Source organism: Lutra lutra, chromosome 7 (genome assembly GCF_902655055.1).
Source record: "Lutra lutra chromosome 7, mLutLut1.2, whole genome shotgun sequence".
NCBI classification, from domain to species: domain Eukaryota; kingdom Metazoa; phylum Chordata; class Mammalia; order Carnivora; family Mustelidae; genus Lutra; species Lutra lutra.
Window position 1 is genome coordinate 137,355,771 of NC_062284.1, and position 15,834 is coordinate 137,371,604.

The 15,834-nt window shown below is 35.9% G+C and overlaps 1 protein-coding gene across 3 annotated transcripts in view; it reads left to right on the forward strand.

Moving 5' to 3' along the window:
* Window positions 1–15,834, forward strand: part of PPP4R4 (protein phosphatase 4 regulatory subunit 4) — a 103,855-nt gene that overhangs the window by 24,505 nt on the left and 63,516 nt on the right. For all 3 annotated transcript variants that reach the window (XM_047738737.1, XM_047738738.1, XM_047738741.1), the window contains exon 3: window positions 10,833–10,935. In XM_047738737.1, the coding sequence (XP_047594693.1) occupies window positions 10,833–10,935 (103 nt within the window). The remainder of the gene's footprint in view (window positions 1–10,832; window positions 10,936–15,834) is intronic.

Genomic DNA, 15,834 nt, shown 5'->3' on the forward strand with positions numbered 1-15,834 from the left:
TGCTAAGCTCAGTGTGTAAGTTGAAAATATGAAATTGCCATTATCGTAGGCCAACAATTATCTAATGTTGGTGATCACATATGGGTTCAGCTAAGAGCTACTTTGTGTAAACCAACCAAAATGTTCTTAGACATTTTTTGTTGAATTGTTGATATTCTTACTGTGGATAGCGGTCCTGTGCATTGTGGAAGGCTTAGCAGCATCCCTGGATCCTCCCTACTGGATTATGGTAGCATCTGTGAAGTTGTGATGACCAAAAATGTCTCCAGACTTTGTCATATGTGTACCAGTGCTGGGTGGTTCGGGGATCACTCCCTACTGAGGACCATTAGCTAACCCGGCCGCTTTTCCTTTTAAGCAATAACGCTCAATATATACATGATATATATATTTTTCTCCCTGAGAGGGAGAAGGGCTGGACATATATTAGCTATAGAAATTAAATTTAGATTTTATATTTGATAGAGATTATGGTAATTATAATTTAAGTTCACTTTCTTTGTATGTTTCTTCATGTCCTGTTTATGGTAAGCAGTATTACCTATACACTATTACTTAGTTTTCTAATATCTTACTGCTGTCAAAGTCTAATGGCATTCTGATTTTGTTTCTCAGTAATTGGCTGATTTTGCCAAAGGAATGTCTTCTTCTCTAAAGTCTAGTATATCTCAGCATTGGTTATGCTAGATCGCTTTTCTCAGGTATATGGTGTGCTCTTTTAAATCTTTTTCTTTTAAATTTATTTTATATATTTTTTAAGATTTTATTTATTTATTTGAGAGAGAGAGAGAGCATGAGAAGGGAGAGGGTCAGAGGGAGAAGCAGACTCCCTGCCAACCAGGGAGCCCGATGCGAGATTTGATCCTGGGATTCCAGGATCATGACCTGAGCAGAAGGAGTTGCTTAAACCAATAGAGCCACCCAAGCACGCCTCCCCCTTTTTTTAATTTAAAGGAAGTTTTCATTTTATAACTTTTTCTTCTTTAAACACTTCCCTTGTGTTGGATTTCTTTTCTTTGAGGACTCCTATTAAAAGTAGGAGCTGAACATTTTTTCATGTGTCTCTTAGCCATTTGTTTGTCTCCTTTGGAGAAGTTTCTATTCATGTCTTCTGCCCATTTTTGACGTGATTATCTTTTCTGTGTGAGTTGAGTTTGAGGAGTTCTTTATAGATCCTGGATATCAGCCCCTTTTCTGTGGTGTCGTTTGCAAAAACCTTCTCCCATTCTCTGTGTTGCCTCTTGTTGACTGTTTCCTTTGCTGTGCAGAAGCTTCTGATCTTGATGAAGTCCCAAAAGTTCATTTTTGCTTTTGTTTCCTTTGCCTTTGGAGACATGTCTTGAAAGAAGTTGCTGTAGCTGATGTTGAAGAGGTTACTGCCTGTGTTGTCCTCTAGGATTTTGATTTTGATGGATTCCTGCCTCACGTTGAGGTCTTTTATCCATTTCAAGTTTATCTTTGTGTAAGGTGTAAGAGAATGGTCAAGTTTCATTCTTCTTTATATAGCTATCCAATTTTCCCAGCACCATTTATTGAATGGATTTTTTTTTCCTGCTTTGTGGAAGATTATTTGACCATAGAGTTGCGGGTCCATATCTGGGCTCTCTAGTCTGTTCCACTGGTCAGAAGACATGAACAGACACTTCTCCAAAGAAGACATACAAATGACTAACAGACACATGAAAAAATGTTCATCATCATTAGCCATCAGGGAGATTCAAATCAAAACCACATTGAGATACCAACTTAAACCAGTTAGAATGGCCAAAATCAACAAGACAGTAAACAACAAGTATTGGAGAGGATGTGGAGAAAGGGGAACCCTGCTTCACTGTTGGTGGGAATGCAAGTTGGTGCAGCCACTTTGGAAAACAGTGTGCAGATTCCTTAAGAAATTAGAAATAGAGGTACCCTATGACTCTGTAATTGCACTACTGGGTATTTACCCCAAAGATACAGACGTAGTGAACAGAAGGGCCATCTGTACCTCAGTGTTCATAGCAGCAATGGCTACAGTCGCCAAACTGTGGAAAGAGCCGAGATGCCCTTCAACAGATGAATGGATAAGGAAGATGTGGTCCATATATACAATGGCGTATTATGCCTCCATCAGAAAGGATGAATACCCAACTTTTGTATCACATGGATGGAACTGGAGGAGATTATGCTGAGTGAAATAAGTCAAGCAGAGAGAGTCATTTATCATATGGTTTCTCTTACTTGTGGAGCATAAGGAATAATACAGAGGACATTGGGTGAAGGAGAGAAGTGAGTTGGGGGAAATCGGAGGGGGATACAAACCATGAAAGGCTGTGGACTCTGAGAAACAAACTGAGGGTTTTGGAGGGGAGGGGGGTGGGGGATTGAGAGGGCCTCGTGGTGGGTATTAAGGAGGACACGTATTGCATGGAGCACTGGGTGTGGTGCATAAACAATGAATCTTAGAACTCTGAAAAAATAAAATAATAAAAAAAGTAGGAGCTGGTCTTTTTTTGCCTATCTTTTATATCACTTTCTCAAATCTTTTTATATTTAAGAAATTTCTTTCTTTTCACCTTTTTTTTTCTTAAGGCATTATTTATTATATTCACTCACCCTTGTGTTCTTTCAAGTTTAGTGTTTTTTGAAATATTTTCTTCATTTCTTTCCTGAATTCTATCACCTTATTTCTAAGTTTTCATAATTATGATGTGTTTTTTTCAATATCTTATACTCTCCCTTCCTTCCTTCCTTCCTCCCTCCCTCACCCTCCTTCCTTCCTTCCTTCTTTCCTTCCTTCTCTTACTCTCTCTCTCTCTCTCTTTCTTTCTTTCTTTCTTTCTTTTGGACAGCTCCCTCAGAATCTGTGGGGGAAATAATAGTTATAGTTTGCTGTTTTATGGGCATGTCTGTCTTTCATTGTCTTTAGGGATGTTAGTCCATTCTTTATGCTCTTTTTCTTTTGGTAGCTGTATATGGAATTATATCATGATCCGTCTATGTTTCTCCTTTTTATGTGAAACTAGTTTCATAAAGCCTAGAAGGCAGTGTAGTTCAGGGTAGCTTTTCTAATTTCATGATTCTAGAGCTCCTTCTTATTTTTTTTTATTATTATTATTTTTTTACCTTTTATACCTAATTTTAAAATAAGATGCTTTACTTTCTAAGGTTTCTGGGCTCTATTTCTCTACATTTGTTTGGACCTTGTCTTCCCTTTGTGGTATTTTGTTTCTATCCATTCCGTTCAGATACTATTTCCTAGAATTTTTCTTCAGAGTGGCCCTTTGTTCTAGTTGTTTTGAGAGTTCATAGGGATAAGACTGGTTTAGCTCCTTCAGATATTATTGTAGACACATTGAACTTCTCAATTATTGGAGTGCACAAAATCATTTATAGTTTTAACTGCTGTCCATACATGCAAGATCTTGGGTTTATGTGGGAAATCTTTTTAAATTATGTTCGATTAGCCAACGTATAGTGCCTCATAAATTTTTGATGTAGTGTTCAACGATTTCATGTGGGAAATCTTATCACTTGGTTATGTCGTCATTGTTGTGTTTGAGTTTTTAATTTTACTCTCCTTGTTGCTCTGTTTTTGTGGGGAATTCAGGAAAATTCAAAAGCCATGTGTTTACTGTTGCCGCCTTTATTTTGTTCATATTTATTGAGGTATTATTGGCATACAAAGAAGCTGCACATATTTAAAATGTAGTTTCATGAGTTTTGGCATATGTATATGGCCATGAAATCCTCACCATGATCAAGATAATAAACCTATCAATTACCACTGAAGCTTTTCTCATGCCCCTTTGTAATCCTAAATTCATTTTTTTCTCATTCTCCAGGCAACAGCTGATCTGCTTTCTGTCACCATAGTTTAATGTGCATTCCCTGTAATTTTAGATGAGTGGAATCCTACAGTACTGTGGCTTCTTTCATTCAGCATAATTACTTTGAAATTCACCCATGTTGTTGTGTGTATCAATAGCTCATTCCTTTTTATTGCTAAAAGTATTCCACTGTATAAATATATCAGAATTTGGTCATCTACCCCCTTATTAGTGAACATTTGGGTTGTTTCAGTTTTTGTCTATTACAAACAAAGCTGTGATAACTATTTGTGTTCACGCGTTTCTGTGAACATATGCTTTTATTTCTTTTGAGTAAATAAGAGTGGAATGTCTAGGTTGTTTGGTAGGTGTAAATTTTTAAGGGATTGTCAATCTTTTTCAAAGTATTGTACCAGCTTCTATTTCTACCAGTAGTATGTGATGCCACTAGTAGTATATGATTGCCAACATTTGGTATGTTCGATCTTTATAAATTTAGTCATTCTAGTGGATGTGTAGTGGTATCTTATTATAGTTATAACTTGAATTTACGTAATGATTAATTTTGTTGAGCATCCTTTTCTTGTGCTTGTTTGCCATTTGTATATTTTCTTTGGTGAAGTTTTGAAATCTTTTGTCCACTTTTTTTTATTTGATGTTCTTCTTATTTAGTTTGAGGGCTTTATGTATTCTAGATATGAGTTATTTGTTGAATATATATATTGCAAATATTTTATGCCAGGCTGTGGCTTGCCTTTTTGTTTTTGTAGCAATCAATGTCTTTGGAAAGCAAATGTTTTCAATTTAAAAAAATTTTTTTAAAAATAAAAAAAGTTTTTATTTTCTCTCGTTACATGCAGTGTAATATTGGTTGCAGGAGCAGAATTTAGTGATTCATCATTTATATATAGCACCCAGTGCTCATCACAAGTGCCCTTCTTAATACCAGCAAATGTTTTTAATTTTGATGAATTTCTTTTGGTTATATTTTTTCTTTCATAATTTACGTCTTTTGTGTCCCATTTAAGAAATATTTGTCAAACCCAAGGTCACTAAGATTGTCTACTAAGTTTTGCTCTGGAAGTTTTATAGTATTGGCTCTCTTACATTCAAACCTGTAATCTACACTGAGTTAATTTTTTGTGTATTGCTTCAGGTTGGGGAAAGATTCATTATGCTTTGCATGTGGCCATCCATTTGTTCCAGCGCCATTTGTTGGAAAGATGATCACTTCCTCATTGAATTATCTTGTCACCTTTGTCAAAAATCAATCATGTATTTATGTTTGAGTCTATTTCCTGGACACTTGATTCTTTTTCATTGATAGGACTGTCTTTATGCTGGTGCCACACTTTTTTGTTAGCTTTATTATTTATTTTTATTAACTTTATTATTTTAGCTTTTTAATAAGTTGTGAAATAAGATAATATTTGCCCTACTATAACCTTATTTGTATTCAAATTTGTTTTGGCTATTCTAGATCTTTTGCATTTCCATATAAATTTTGTTTTTGCTGTAGACAATAATGTCGTCTGTGACTAAAGCCAATTTGACTCTTTCCTTTGCAATCCATAAGCCTTTAATTTCTTTTTATTGCTTATTTCCCTGGCACAAACCAAGCCTCCAACACTGTGTTGAATAGAAATGGTAATAGTGAACATCTTTGTCTTATTCCTGATTAGAGAGAAAGCATTCATTTTTTTACCATTAAATATGAAGAAAGCTGTACAATTTTCATAGATGCCCTTTATCTAAAGAGCATTCGTTACCTAGGAATTTTTGGTTTGCTGATAGTTTTAAATCATGAGTCAGTGCTAGATTGGTCAGATTTCTCTATCTATTGAGATGCTCATATGTGTTTTTAAAGAATTCTGTCATATTGATTTTTTAAAAAATTAACCTTTTTATTTTGAGATAATATAGATTCATATACAGTAGTAAGAAATAATATAGAGATACCCGTGTACACCCCTTACCTAGTTTCCCCCTATAGTATCATCTTGAAAAACTGTAGTACATGCACAACCAGGATATTGATATTGATGTGATCAAGATAGGTAGGATTTTTATCACTGCCTAATCACATTCATTTCTCTTCCCACACCCATCTTTAACAAACCCTGGAAACCCCTAATCTGCTTCCCCATTTGTGTAATTTTTGTCTTTTCAAGAATTCTAGTTCCTTTGCCATTCCATATAAGTTTTAGAAAAATGTCTGTGTCTCCCAAAATCTTTAGGTTTTTTATATGAATTGTGTTAAACCTCTACTTTTGTATTTCATTTTTCAAGTGGCATTGTGTTTGTAATTTCAGTGTTCTCGTGTTGAATTTGGGCAAATGTTTTTTATACACTGCTTGATATGGTCATGGATATTTTTCTTCTTTAACCTGTTAATATGATGGATTGCACTGATTCTGAATAGTGAACTAGCCTCACATCCCTGGAGTAAACTCCATTTGATCATGGTGTATAACTTTTCATTTTACATATCACTATTTTATTTGCTAGATTTTGTTAAGATTTTTTGCATCTGAAAAAAATTTTTTTGCATCTGTATTTATGAAGGATATTGTTCTGTAATTTTTCTTTTTGGTCTTTGCCTGGTTTTGGTATTTCTATAATATTAGCTTCATAAAGTAATTTAGGAAATGTTCCCCCTTCTTCTGTTTTCTGAAAGAGATTGTGTAGAATGGTGTTAGTTGTTCCTTAAATGTTTAGTAGAATTCGCCAGTGAAAATATCTGGACTTGGAGATTTCTTTAAGGAGTTTGACAAAAATTCAATGTCCTTAATGGTTATAGGACTATTCAAATGATCTATTTTGAATTGGGTTAGTTATGATGGTTTGTGGTTTTTTTTTTTTCCTGAGGAACTGGTCCATTTGGTCTAAGTTCTCAAATTTATGTATGTCAAATTATTTGTAGCACTCTCTTATTATCCTTTTGGTGTCTGTAGGGTTTGTAGTGATATGCTGTTTCAATCCTGAGAGTGATAATTTGTGTTTTCTCTCATTTTTAATTTGCCAGTCTTACTAGAATGTAGTCCATTTTATTGACCCTTTATTCCCCCGTTTATCCCCTTGGGAGAGAGAGGGAATGAATAGGAGGAAGGGGCAAAGGGAAAGAGAGAATCTTAAGCTCAGCATGGAGCCTGATGCAGGGCTGGATCTCATGACTCTGATCTCATGACCTGAGCTGAAATCAAGAGTCTGATGCTTACTTAACTGAATGAGCCACCTGGGTGCCCTGATTTTATTGATCATTTAAAAGAATGAGGTCTTTATTTATTTTCTGTGTCATTTTCTGTATTTATGTATTACTTTCTTCCATTTACTATTTCCTTCTGTTTGTATTGTGATTTCTTTGTTCTTCTAGGTTCTCATGGCTGGAAGTTAGATTATTATTTTAGATTTTTCCTCTTTTCTAATGTGTACATGTAGTATTATAAATTTCCCTCTCTGCACTGCTTTCACTGTGTCCCACACATTTTAATATGTGGTACTTTCATTTTCATTCTGCGATGTATTTTTTTATTTTCCTGGACTCCTTCTTTGAACCATGCGTCATGTAGAAGTGTGGTAGTTTCCAAGAGTTTTAGATTTTTAAGTTATCTATTATTGATTTCTAGTTTGATTCTGTTGTAGTCAGAGAAAATGATGTATAATTTCAATTTTTTAAAAGATTTTATTTGAGAGAGAGAGAGAGAGACAGAGAGAGCATAAGCAGGGGAAGAAACAAAGGGAGAGGGAGAAGCAGACTCCCCACTGAGCCCGCCAGGCCACCAGGATGGATCCCAGGACCCTGAGATCATGACCAGAGCTGAAGGCAGATGCTTAACCAGCTGAGCCATTCAAGGGCCTCTAATTTCAAGTTTTAAATATTTGTTGAGGATTGTGTTATGGCTCAGGATGTGGTTTTTTTAGACATACATCCTTTGGGCACTTGAATGTGTAATCTGTTGTTGGACAGAGTGTCCTATAAGTATCAGTTAGGTCTTGTTGGCTGATGCTGTTGTTGAGTTCTCCTATGTCCTTGATAATTTTCTGTCTCCTTGTCCCATGATTGTTGAAAGAGGGTTGTGGAAATGTCCATCTACCTGTGTAATGTGTTTATTTCTCTCTTCAGTTATGTAGACTTTTGTTTCCCATATTTGGCATACACATGTTTAGGATTGCTATGTCTTCCTGGTGGATGGCCTCTGTTATCATGACACAGTGTTAATGTTTCTGGTGATTTTCTTTCCTCTGAAGTTTACTTTATCTGGTACTAATCTAGATACTCCTGCTTTCTTCTGCTTTGTATTTCTGCCCTTTATTTTCAACGTGCTGCTATTATTCTACTGGAGATTAGTTTCTTGTAGGCTGCATTTAGTTGAGTCATGTTTTTAAGTCCACTCTGCCAATTCCTGTCCTTTAATTGATGAATTTAGACTACTACATCTTAGGTAATTATTGATATTTTGGGCTAATCTGCCATTTAGTTTTTGTTTTCTGTTTGTTTTTATGTTTCCTCAATGCAATGTTTGGTATTCACATCTATTAGATTTCTAATAGCATATTGTTTTTTGCCTAATTGCAAAATTAGTGGATAAAACCCACCAATGTTCTGTTCAATATTAAATATTCCTGGTATTAGTTCATCTAATGAGTCATCCTTTCATCCATCCTTTCAAGAGACACTGAACCTCTGCTCTGGGCAGGAATTGTCTTACGAAGCATTACTTTCTCAGATATTTCTTTTCTATCCCAGTTCTTTGGTAGCATGTTTCCTCTGGCTGCCGTGGGAAATCACCACTACCTGGATAGCCTAAAACGACAGAAATTTATTCTCTCACTGTTCTGGAGGCCAGAAGTCTGAAATCAGTATCACCAAGTGGAAATGAAGGTGTCAGTGGGTCTCTAAGGGGGAATCTGTTCTTTGTCTCTTCCGGTTTCTGGTGGTGGTTGCCATTCCGTGACTGTTGGCGGCTGCGTTCCCATCTCTGCTCTGCAATCAGATTCCCTTCTTCTGTTTGGTCTGCCACCTTCTCTAAGTGTCTTTTTTAAGGACACTTGTTCTTAGGTTTATAGCCTACTTGGATTATCCAGGATGATCTCTTGGTTTTGAGATCCTTTGTCAAATTAATGTAACATTCCCAGGTTCTGGGATTAGGATGCAGACATATCTTATGGAGGGGCTGCCATGTGACCTGCTAGAAGGTAGTTGATCTTTGAACAACATGGGTTTGATGGCTTATATGCACAACAAGTTGGCTTATATGCATTTTTTTTTTCAGTAAATGCAGTGCATACATGTATTTTTATCTTAAGGATTTATTCGTAACCTTTTATTTTCTCTATTTGTAAGATTATAGTATATGATATGTATACAAAATATTTATTAATCTATTATGTTATCAGTTAGGCTTCCCATCAGCAGTAGTTACGTTTTGGGGGAGTTGAAAGTTACATGCAGATTTTTGACTACATGGGGGGACAGCACCCCCTAACCCCATGTTGTTCAAGGGTCACCTGTAGTATATGCAACTTTAATTTCCCCTTTTTGATCTTCTTCCCATTGTGGCATGGGTCTCCTCTTTTACTCTTTTCTCATTTCCTTTTTGGGTTTGTCTTCAAGTATTCACTTTGAGAGTGTCAAGGATGTGAAAAGATTGTACTGACCTGTATTTCATTGCCATGTTGCAACAGAGGGAAAAGCCTTTCTTCACAATGGGGGAGCTCCATTTAGCATCAGGATATGCTTCTTTTTTTTTTGTTTTGTTTTGTTTTTCCCCCAAAATTTTATTTAAATTCTAATTAGTTAACATACAGTGTAATATTGGTTTCAGGAGTAGAATTTAGTAATTCATTACTTACATATAACTCCCAATGCTCATCATAACAAGTACCCTCCTTGATACCCATCCTCCATCAGCCCTCAATTTGTTCACTATGGCTAAGAGTCTCTTATGGTTTCCTTCCCTCTTTCTCTCTTTTTTCCCCTTCTCTTTTGCTTATCTCATATAAGTGAAGTCATATGGCATTTTCTTAGGATATGCTTCTTATTAACAGACGTTATTAAACTCTGAAGCCAATAAATGTAATACCTTATGAAATTCTTTAAGAAAACATGTTAAGGTCTTATGTACAGATAATCACAAAAGTTATATTTGAGATGGTAAATAAAAATAATTTTAATTAAAATCAGTATCATGGTGTCGGAATTAACATTTAAATTGGTATTGCAGTCAGTCAAGAAAAAGTAGCATTTCCATCTCAAGTGGTGCCACATTGATTAGTATCTTTCTAATGTATGTTTCAAGTATGTGCATAGGTCGCTTAGCTAATGTTTTCGAAGACTTTTCTGTGTGGAAATAGTTTTTCAGAAGAATTTGAACACCTTTTCCGGGTAGTTAGGCCCCTACCGTATCACCGAGATTATTTTGGGAAAGTCTTACTGACCTAATGAAATAATGTTATATCCAAAGGTACCACGTAAATATACCTCACTGAATTTTGGGGATAATGAATAATCTTTAAGAAGTTTCTGGCAACATTTAGAGTCCAGCTAGTCCAACAGTGGTTTCACTGGACCAGAAGAAAGTTGTGCGACTCTGTGGTAGTCGATTTTGTTGCTGTCCCTGCTGTTGTTAATGGTTATTAATATTTTATCATAGTGAACTTTTACAACATCCATACTTTTTAAAAATAAAATACAGCAAACTGGCAGATCACAGGAAAAAATAAGGTAGTGTTTTAAAGGAAGTATTTGAAAATTGCCTTGAGACTTTTAGACTTAAGACACATATGTAGAGTCCTGTTTTAGCATTAGCATAATTAATATCTTCATGCATTTGTTATAAGATTTACTTAATGAAGTTTCAGGTCTGGTTTTATTTTTATATCTAAATGTGTGTTTAAAGTTTAAAACTTTGTCAGATGTCTGAGCATGTATCATTAAAAGCAGATTAATCCCTGCTTTTTATAGTTGTGAACTAGGCATTTGGCTTGTAATTACAAATTTTGAATTTGTGTTTTCTTTGTAAGTGCTGGCCAAGATATTCAAGGAACAAGTGTGATCGCAAATCTTCCATTTCTGATGCGACAGAATCCTGCTGAGACACTTCGGAGAGTCTTGCCGAAAGTTAGAGTAAGTTGGTGCAAAATAAGGTTTGAATTTACCATTTTTCCAGTCACACATTGTCATTATTAAGAGGAGATTTCAGAGTTTTGAATGGCTGATCTTTTGTTCTAATTGTGGCATGGAGGAAGTATTATGGTACACATTTTGAATTATATTGAAAATATTTAGGAAAACTAGCTAATGAAAATGGGAAAATCCAGATCTTAAGTTGTATTTAGTCATTTTCTCGGTAGAGACATTTTATTTATTCTATTTATTTTTTAAAAAGATTTATTTATTTTAGAGAGAGAGTGCATGTACCCATGGGGGTGGGAAGAGGGAGGAGGGGCAGAGGGAGAGGGAGAGAGTCTCAAGCAGACTCCTTGCCAGGTGTGGAGCCAGATGTGGGGCTTGATCAGATGACCGAGGTCACGACCTGATCCTAAATCAAAAGTTGGACACTTCATTGACTGCACCACCCAGGTGCCCCAAGACATTTTATTTAATAAAGTTAGCTTTTCAGTAGCTCAAAAAAACAAAAAACAAAAAACAAAACCAAAAACAAACCAAAACTTCATTAGTCTTATGAAATCATAGCTATCTTATTTGGTATTCTGTTGACTTAAATTTATATTAATAGCAGTTCTACAACACAGATAATGAAATTTAACTAATATTCCTAATAACCACTCCGGTGACTTCTAAAGAATCACCAAATAAAGATTGAATTGCGGCCATCACAGTTTTAGTTTTGTATTCATTTATTGCTTCCTAAATTCCCTCCAAATTAGTTTGCCTATTTAAACAAAAATCTTTGATTTTTTCAAACATTCTTTTCGCTGATATTTAATATTTATTGATTATTAATATATAATATTACATATTTGTATAATACATAATAATACATTTTTGTTATTTATCTGTGGCTGTGTACAAAGTATTTTTCTTATTTGTACCTGAATGAGCAACACGGATAACAGCCTACCTGTCCTCAGGGAACTTACCCACTATTTAGGGTCAGGGAGGTTATAGACTAATGGGGACTATGTTTGCTGATAGTGAATTTTGTATACTTTGCGTTAGCTCTCTGATTGGTTATAAGTTCATAATTTTTTATTAATTTATGTGTTTAAAATACTGTAATTAAAATACTGGGATCATGTTCTTGAGTTTCATTTTTAGCCCCACGCATCATGGTTCTGGTCGCTGTGATTTAGGGATATAGCATGTTATTTCTACAAGATGCCCACATTTCTATGCAGGCATTATGAATTTCTTTTTACTGGTTACGATAGTAAATTGAGAAAATGTTTCTTTTGGCTTTGCATGTGATTCAACAGTGAATCAGTTTTTCATAGCTATTTTTCCCAGAATCATGCTGTATTTTCAATGGCATTAAGTGTCCCCCATCCAGGTTTAATTTCACATTCAATTTCAATGATAGCAGCTGACCTAAGCTTCTTGGCATGACTACTGGAAGTTGCCAGTTAAATGATAGTAGAAGGGAACAAGTGGCTAGGCCCCCTTGACTAAGAAATTATTGTAGGTAAGTGAATTCGATTTAAAGCTAAAAATACCGAGCCTGCTATACAGTCTGCGGAGCAGGCTAAATCTGGTTCATGGACAGTCTACTGAGCATCCATAGTTTCTTAAAGCAAGAATAAAAGATGAAGGTTGGCCTTTAGAGGTTTCAGAATTATTTTGAAAAAATCCTTTTGTTAATGAGTTCATAATAAAGTCAAGTATAACTCCTGAAAAATCTTGACTTCATGGGATTGTGTAAAGAATATTATACACTCATATATATAGCATATTTATACAAAGAATCAAATGTATTTGCTGAAACTATATAACTGAGTTATAGAAGATAAGATTTTAATCAGCTTTTAAGGTAATTAAAGTTAATCCATAATACAGAAGGTTAACTAAATAAATGGATATAAAGAAAATGTATATTGATGAATATGTACTAAGAAAGCCTTTATTTATGCTGACAGTTTTCATTCCTTTCTTCAATCAACAAACAGCCATTTATTTAGGATTCTCATTTATCCTGTTTTGTCCTAAAAAAGATACCAAAAGAGTAGAAGACATCCCAGATTAGAGTCTATGTCAGGGCTGCCTAAAGACTATGGAAAACAATTAAAGAACAATCATAGGAGAATATTTAATTGTGTGATTCTGACTTTGTGTAAAAATAGTGAAGAATTAAGTATATTTGAAAGACTTTATGAGAGTAATAATAATGACTTATAGAAGGTTTAATATATATTATGGGCAGCTAAACATTTAAGCAACTCCATTTCAAATTGTAAAACTTATATTTCATGCAAATCATTTTTTAAAAAAATATTTTATCTATTTGACAGAGAGCAAGAGAGAGAATACAAGCACGGGGCGGGCGGTGTTGGGAGAGGGAGAAATAGGCTTCCCGCTGAGCAGGAAGCCCTATGCAGACTGGATTCTAGGGCCCTGGGATCATGACTTGAACCGATGGCAGATGCTTAATGACTGAGCCACCCAGGTGCCCCTGTGTAAATCATTTTTAAATCACTATATTCAGATATTGTTCAGATTTACTGGTACTAATAGTTAGCACCTTCTTCAGTTCTGCCTTGCTTCTGTGAATGGTTACATTCAAGTGATAAAACTGTGACAAAAATCACACTTAGCCACTTTATTCTCTTTTGCTATGACCATGAGTCCTTAGTTGATTTTATAAAAGAAAAAGAGCAGTCCCATATCCCAAAGTGAGCATTTAGAAATAATGGCATTCTCATTCGTTTGTGAATGTTGACTGAGTCCAGGCACTGTTGTAAGCAGTTGGAAGATAGAGGTGAACAAAACAGAACTTGCCCTCAAAGAGCGTCCCGTCCAGAGTGGGGGAAACAGACATAAAACACTTAAGTGACTTGAAGAACAGCATAAAGGGACAGGCTTATCTGCTGTGCATTGGGAAGTCAAAGAAAGCCTCTTTCCAAGCTGAAAACCAAAGGCATAGGAGGAAGCAGCCATTTGAAGAGTCAGGAAGGAATGGTCCAGGCAGACGAGGTAGCAGAGAGCCCTAGGTTGGAACTGGAAGACACTTGTGGTTGAGAATGCAGCGGGCATGGGCAGGGTGTGACTCGAAAAGAAGTTAGAGAGGTCCTCAGTGACAGAGCACGCAGGAGGCGTTCTTTCTTAGGACAGTGGAAACCCTTTGAGCAGAGCGGTGGCCTATTCCGTGTACGTTTTACGATGCTGATCATTTTGATAATTGTGTGGCGAGTGGCTTGGAGCGGGAGAATTAGGAAGATACAGCACTTGTCCTTGTGATATGTGAGGGTGGCTTGGATTAGGCCAGCTAGCTGGGACAGAGGGGAGTAGTGGCTATCTTAGAGATACAGTTACTGCGGTGAAATGAACACAACTTTCTATGGAAAGTTGGGAGGTGAGAGATACCTTCTGGATTTCTGGGTTGAGCATCTGTATGGTTCTGCTGGTTCTGAGTGTCTTGGCTGGTTGCTTATTAAATCCATGGGAACAGTAGTTTGCATACTTACTAATCTGTGGATGATTTACTTTTAGAAAATTTAAAGATACAAACAACCGATATTCTGTGTGTAAGAAACTAATCATTCCTGAGATAGTTGGCACATTCACAAGAGGAGGATAAGCAGCTTTTAGAACTCACCTTTAGCTTATTTTCACCTTAAAGAGCATCAGACACAGTGATGAGGAAGCTCTTATAAAATTTCACTGGTGATATTTTTTGTTGTTGTTGTAATTACATTTGCTTTTCATCCTTAAAATAATATATTAATTGAACATCTTTTTTTTTTTTAAAGATTTTATTTATGTATTTGATAGAGAGATAGAGAGCACAAGTAGGCAGAGCAACAGGGAGTGGGAGAGGGAGAAGCAGGCTCTCTGCTGAGCAGGGAGCCCAATGCAGGGCTTAATCCCAGAACCCTGAAATCATGACCTGAGCCAAAGGCAGACGCTTAACCGGCTGAGCCACCCAGGTGTTCCTGAACAATGGCTTTTAATACGGGTTGCTATTTTCACTGTTTTAGAGGTAAAAGAATTTAAAATTAAAAATGGCAGAAACAAGGCGCCTGGGTTGCTCAGCTGGTTAAAGCCTCTGCCTTCGGCTCAGGTCATGATCCCAGGGTCCTGGGATCGAGCCCCATGTCGGGCTCTCTGCTTACCAGGGAGCCTGCTTCCTCCTCTCTCTCTACCTGCCTCTCTGCTTACTTGTGATCTCTGTCAAACAAATAAATAAAATCTTTAAAAAAAAATGGCAGAAACAGAGTCAGGACTAGAATTGAGCTAATCCATAGTATTTCTGCAATTTACTTTGTAAATTGTATCTGAAGTGTACAATGAATGATAATGCTACCAGGTCACTCATCTCAAGGTTAAGTTTAAATAAGAATCCAGGAAGGAAGTATTTTGACCTCCAACTTAAATTTCCTAGATTGGAGAACGTTTAAATATAGTTGTTATAATGTATTCATGTTCTACGAGTTAATCATAGGGAGGCTTTTGTAAAGAAATTTTTTTCCTGTGGTCTTTATTAAAATAGTCTGAATTCTTTTCCACAGTATAATAATTTGGAATCTTAGATGTTAGATTTCAATATTTGACTTGAACTTCTGGTTACTTAGAAGTGAAAGAATTTGGCTTTCAAGATAAATTTCTAAAATACTATGGTCTTTTATAAAATTTGAAGTGGTAGTGATATAATCATACCATGTAACATCCGTGATTCCTTTTTAAAAAAAAAAAGATTTTATTTATCTATTTGACAGACATTGAGAGAGGGAATATAAGCAGAGGGAGTGGGAGAGGGAGAAACAGGCTTCCTGCTGAGCAGGGAGCCCCATGCTGGGCTCTATCCCAGGACCCTGGGATCATGACCTGAGACGAGGGCAGATGCTAAAC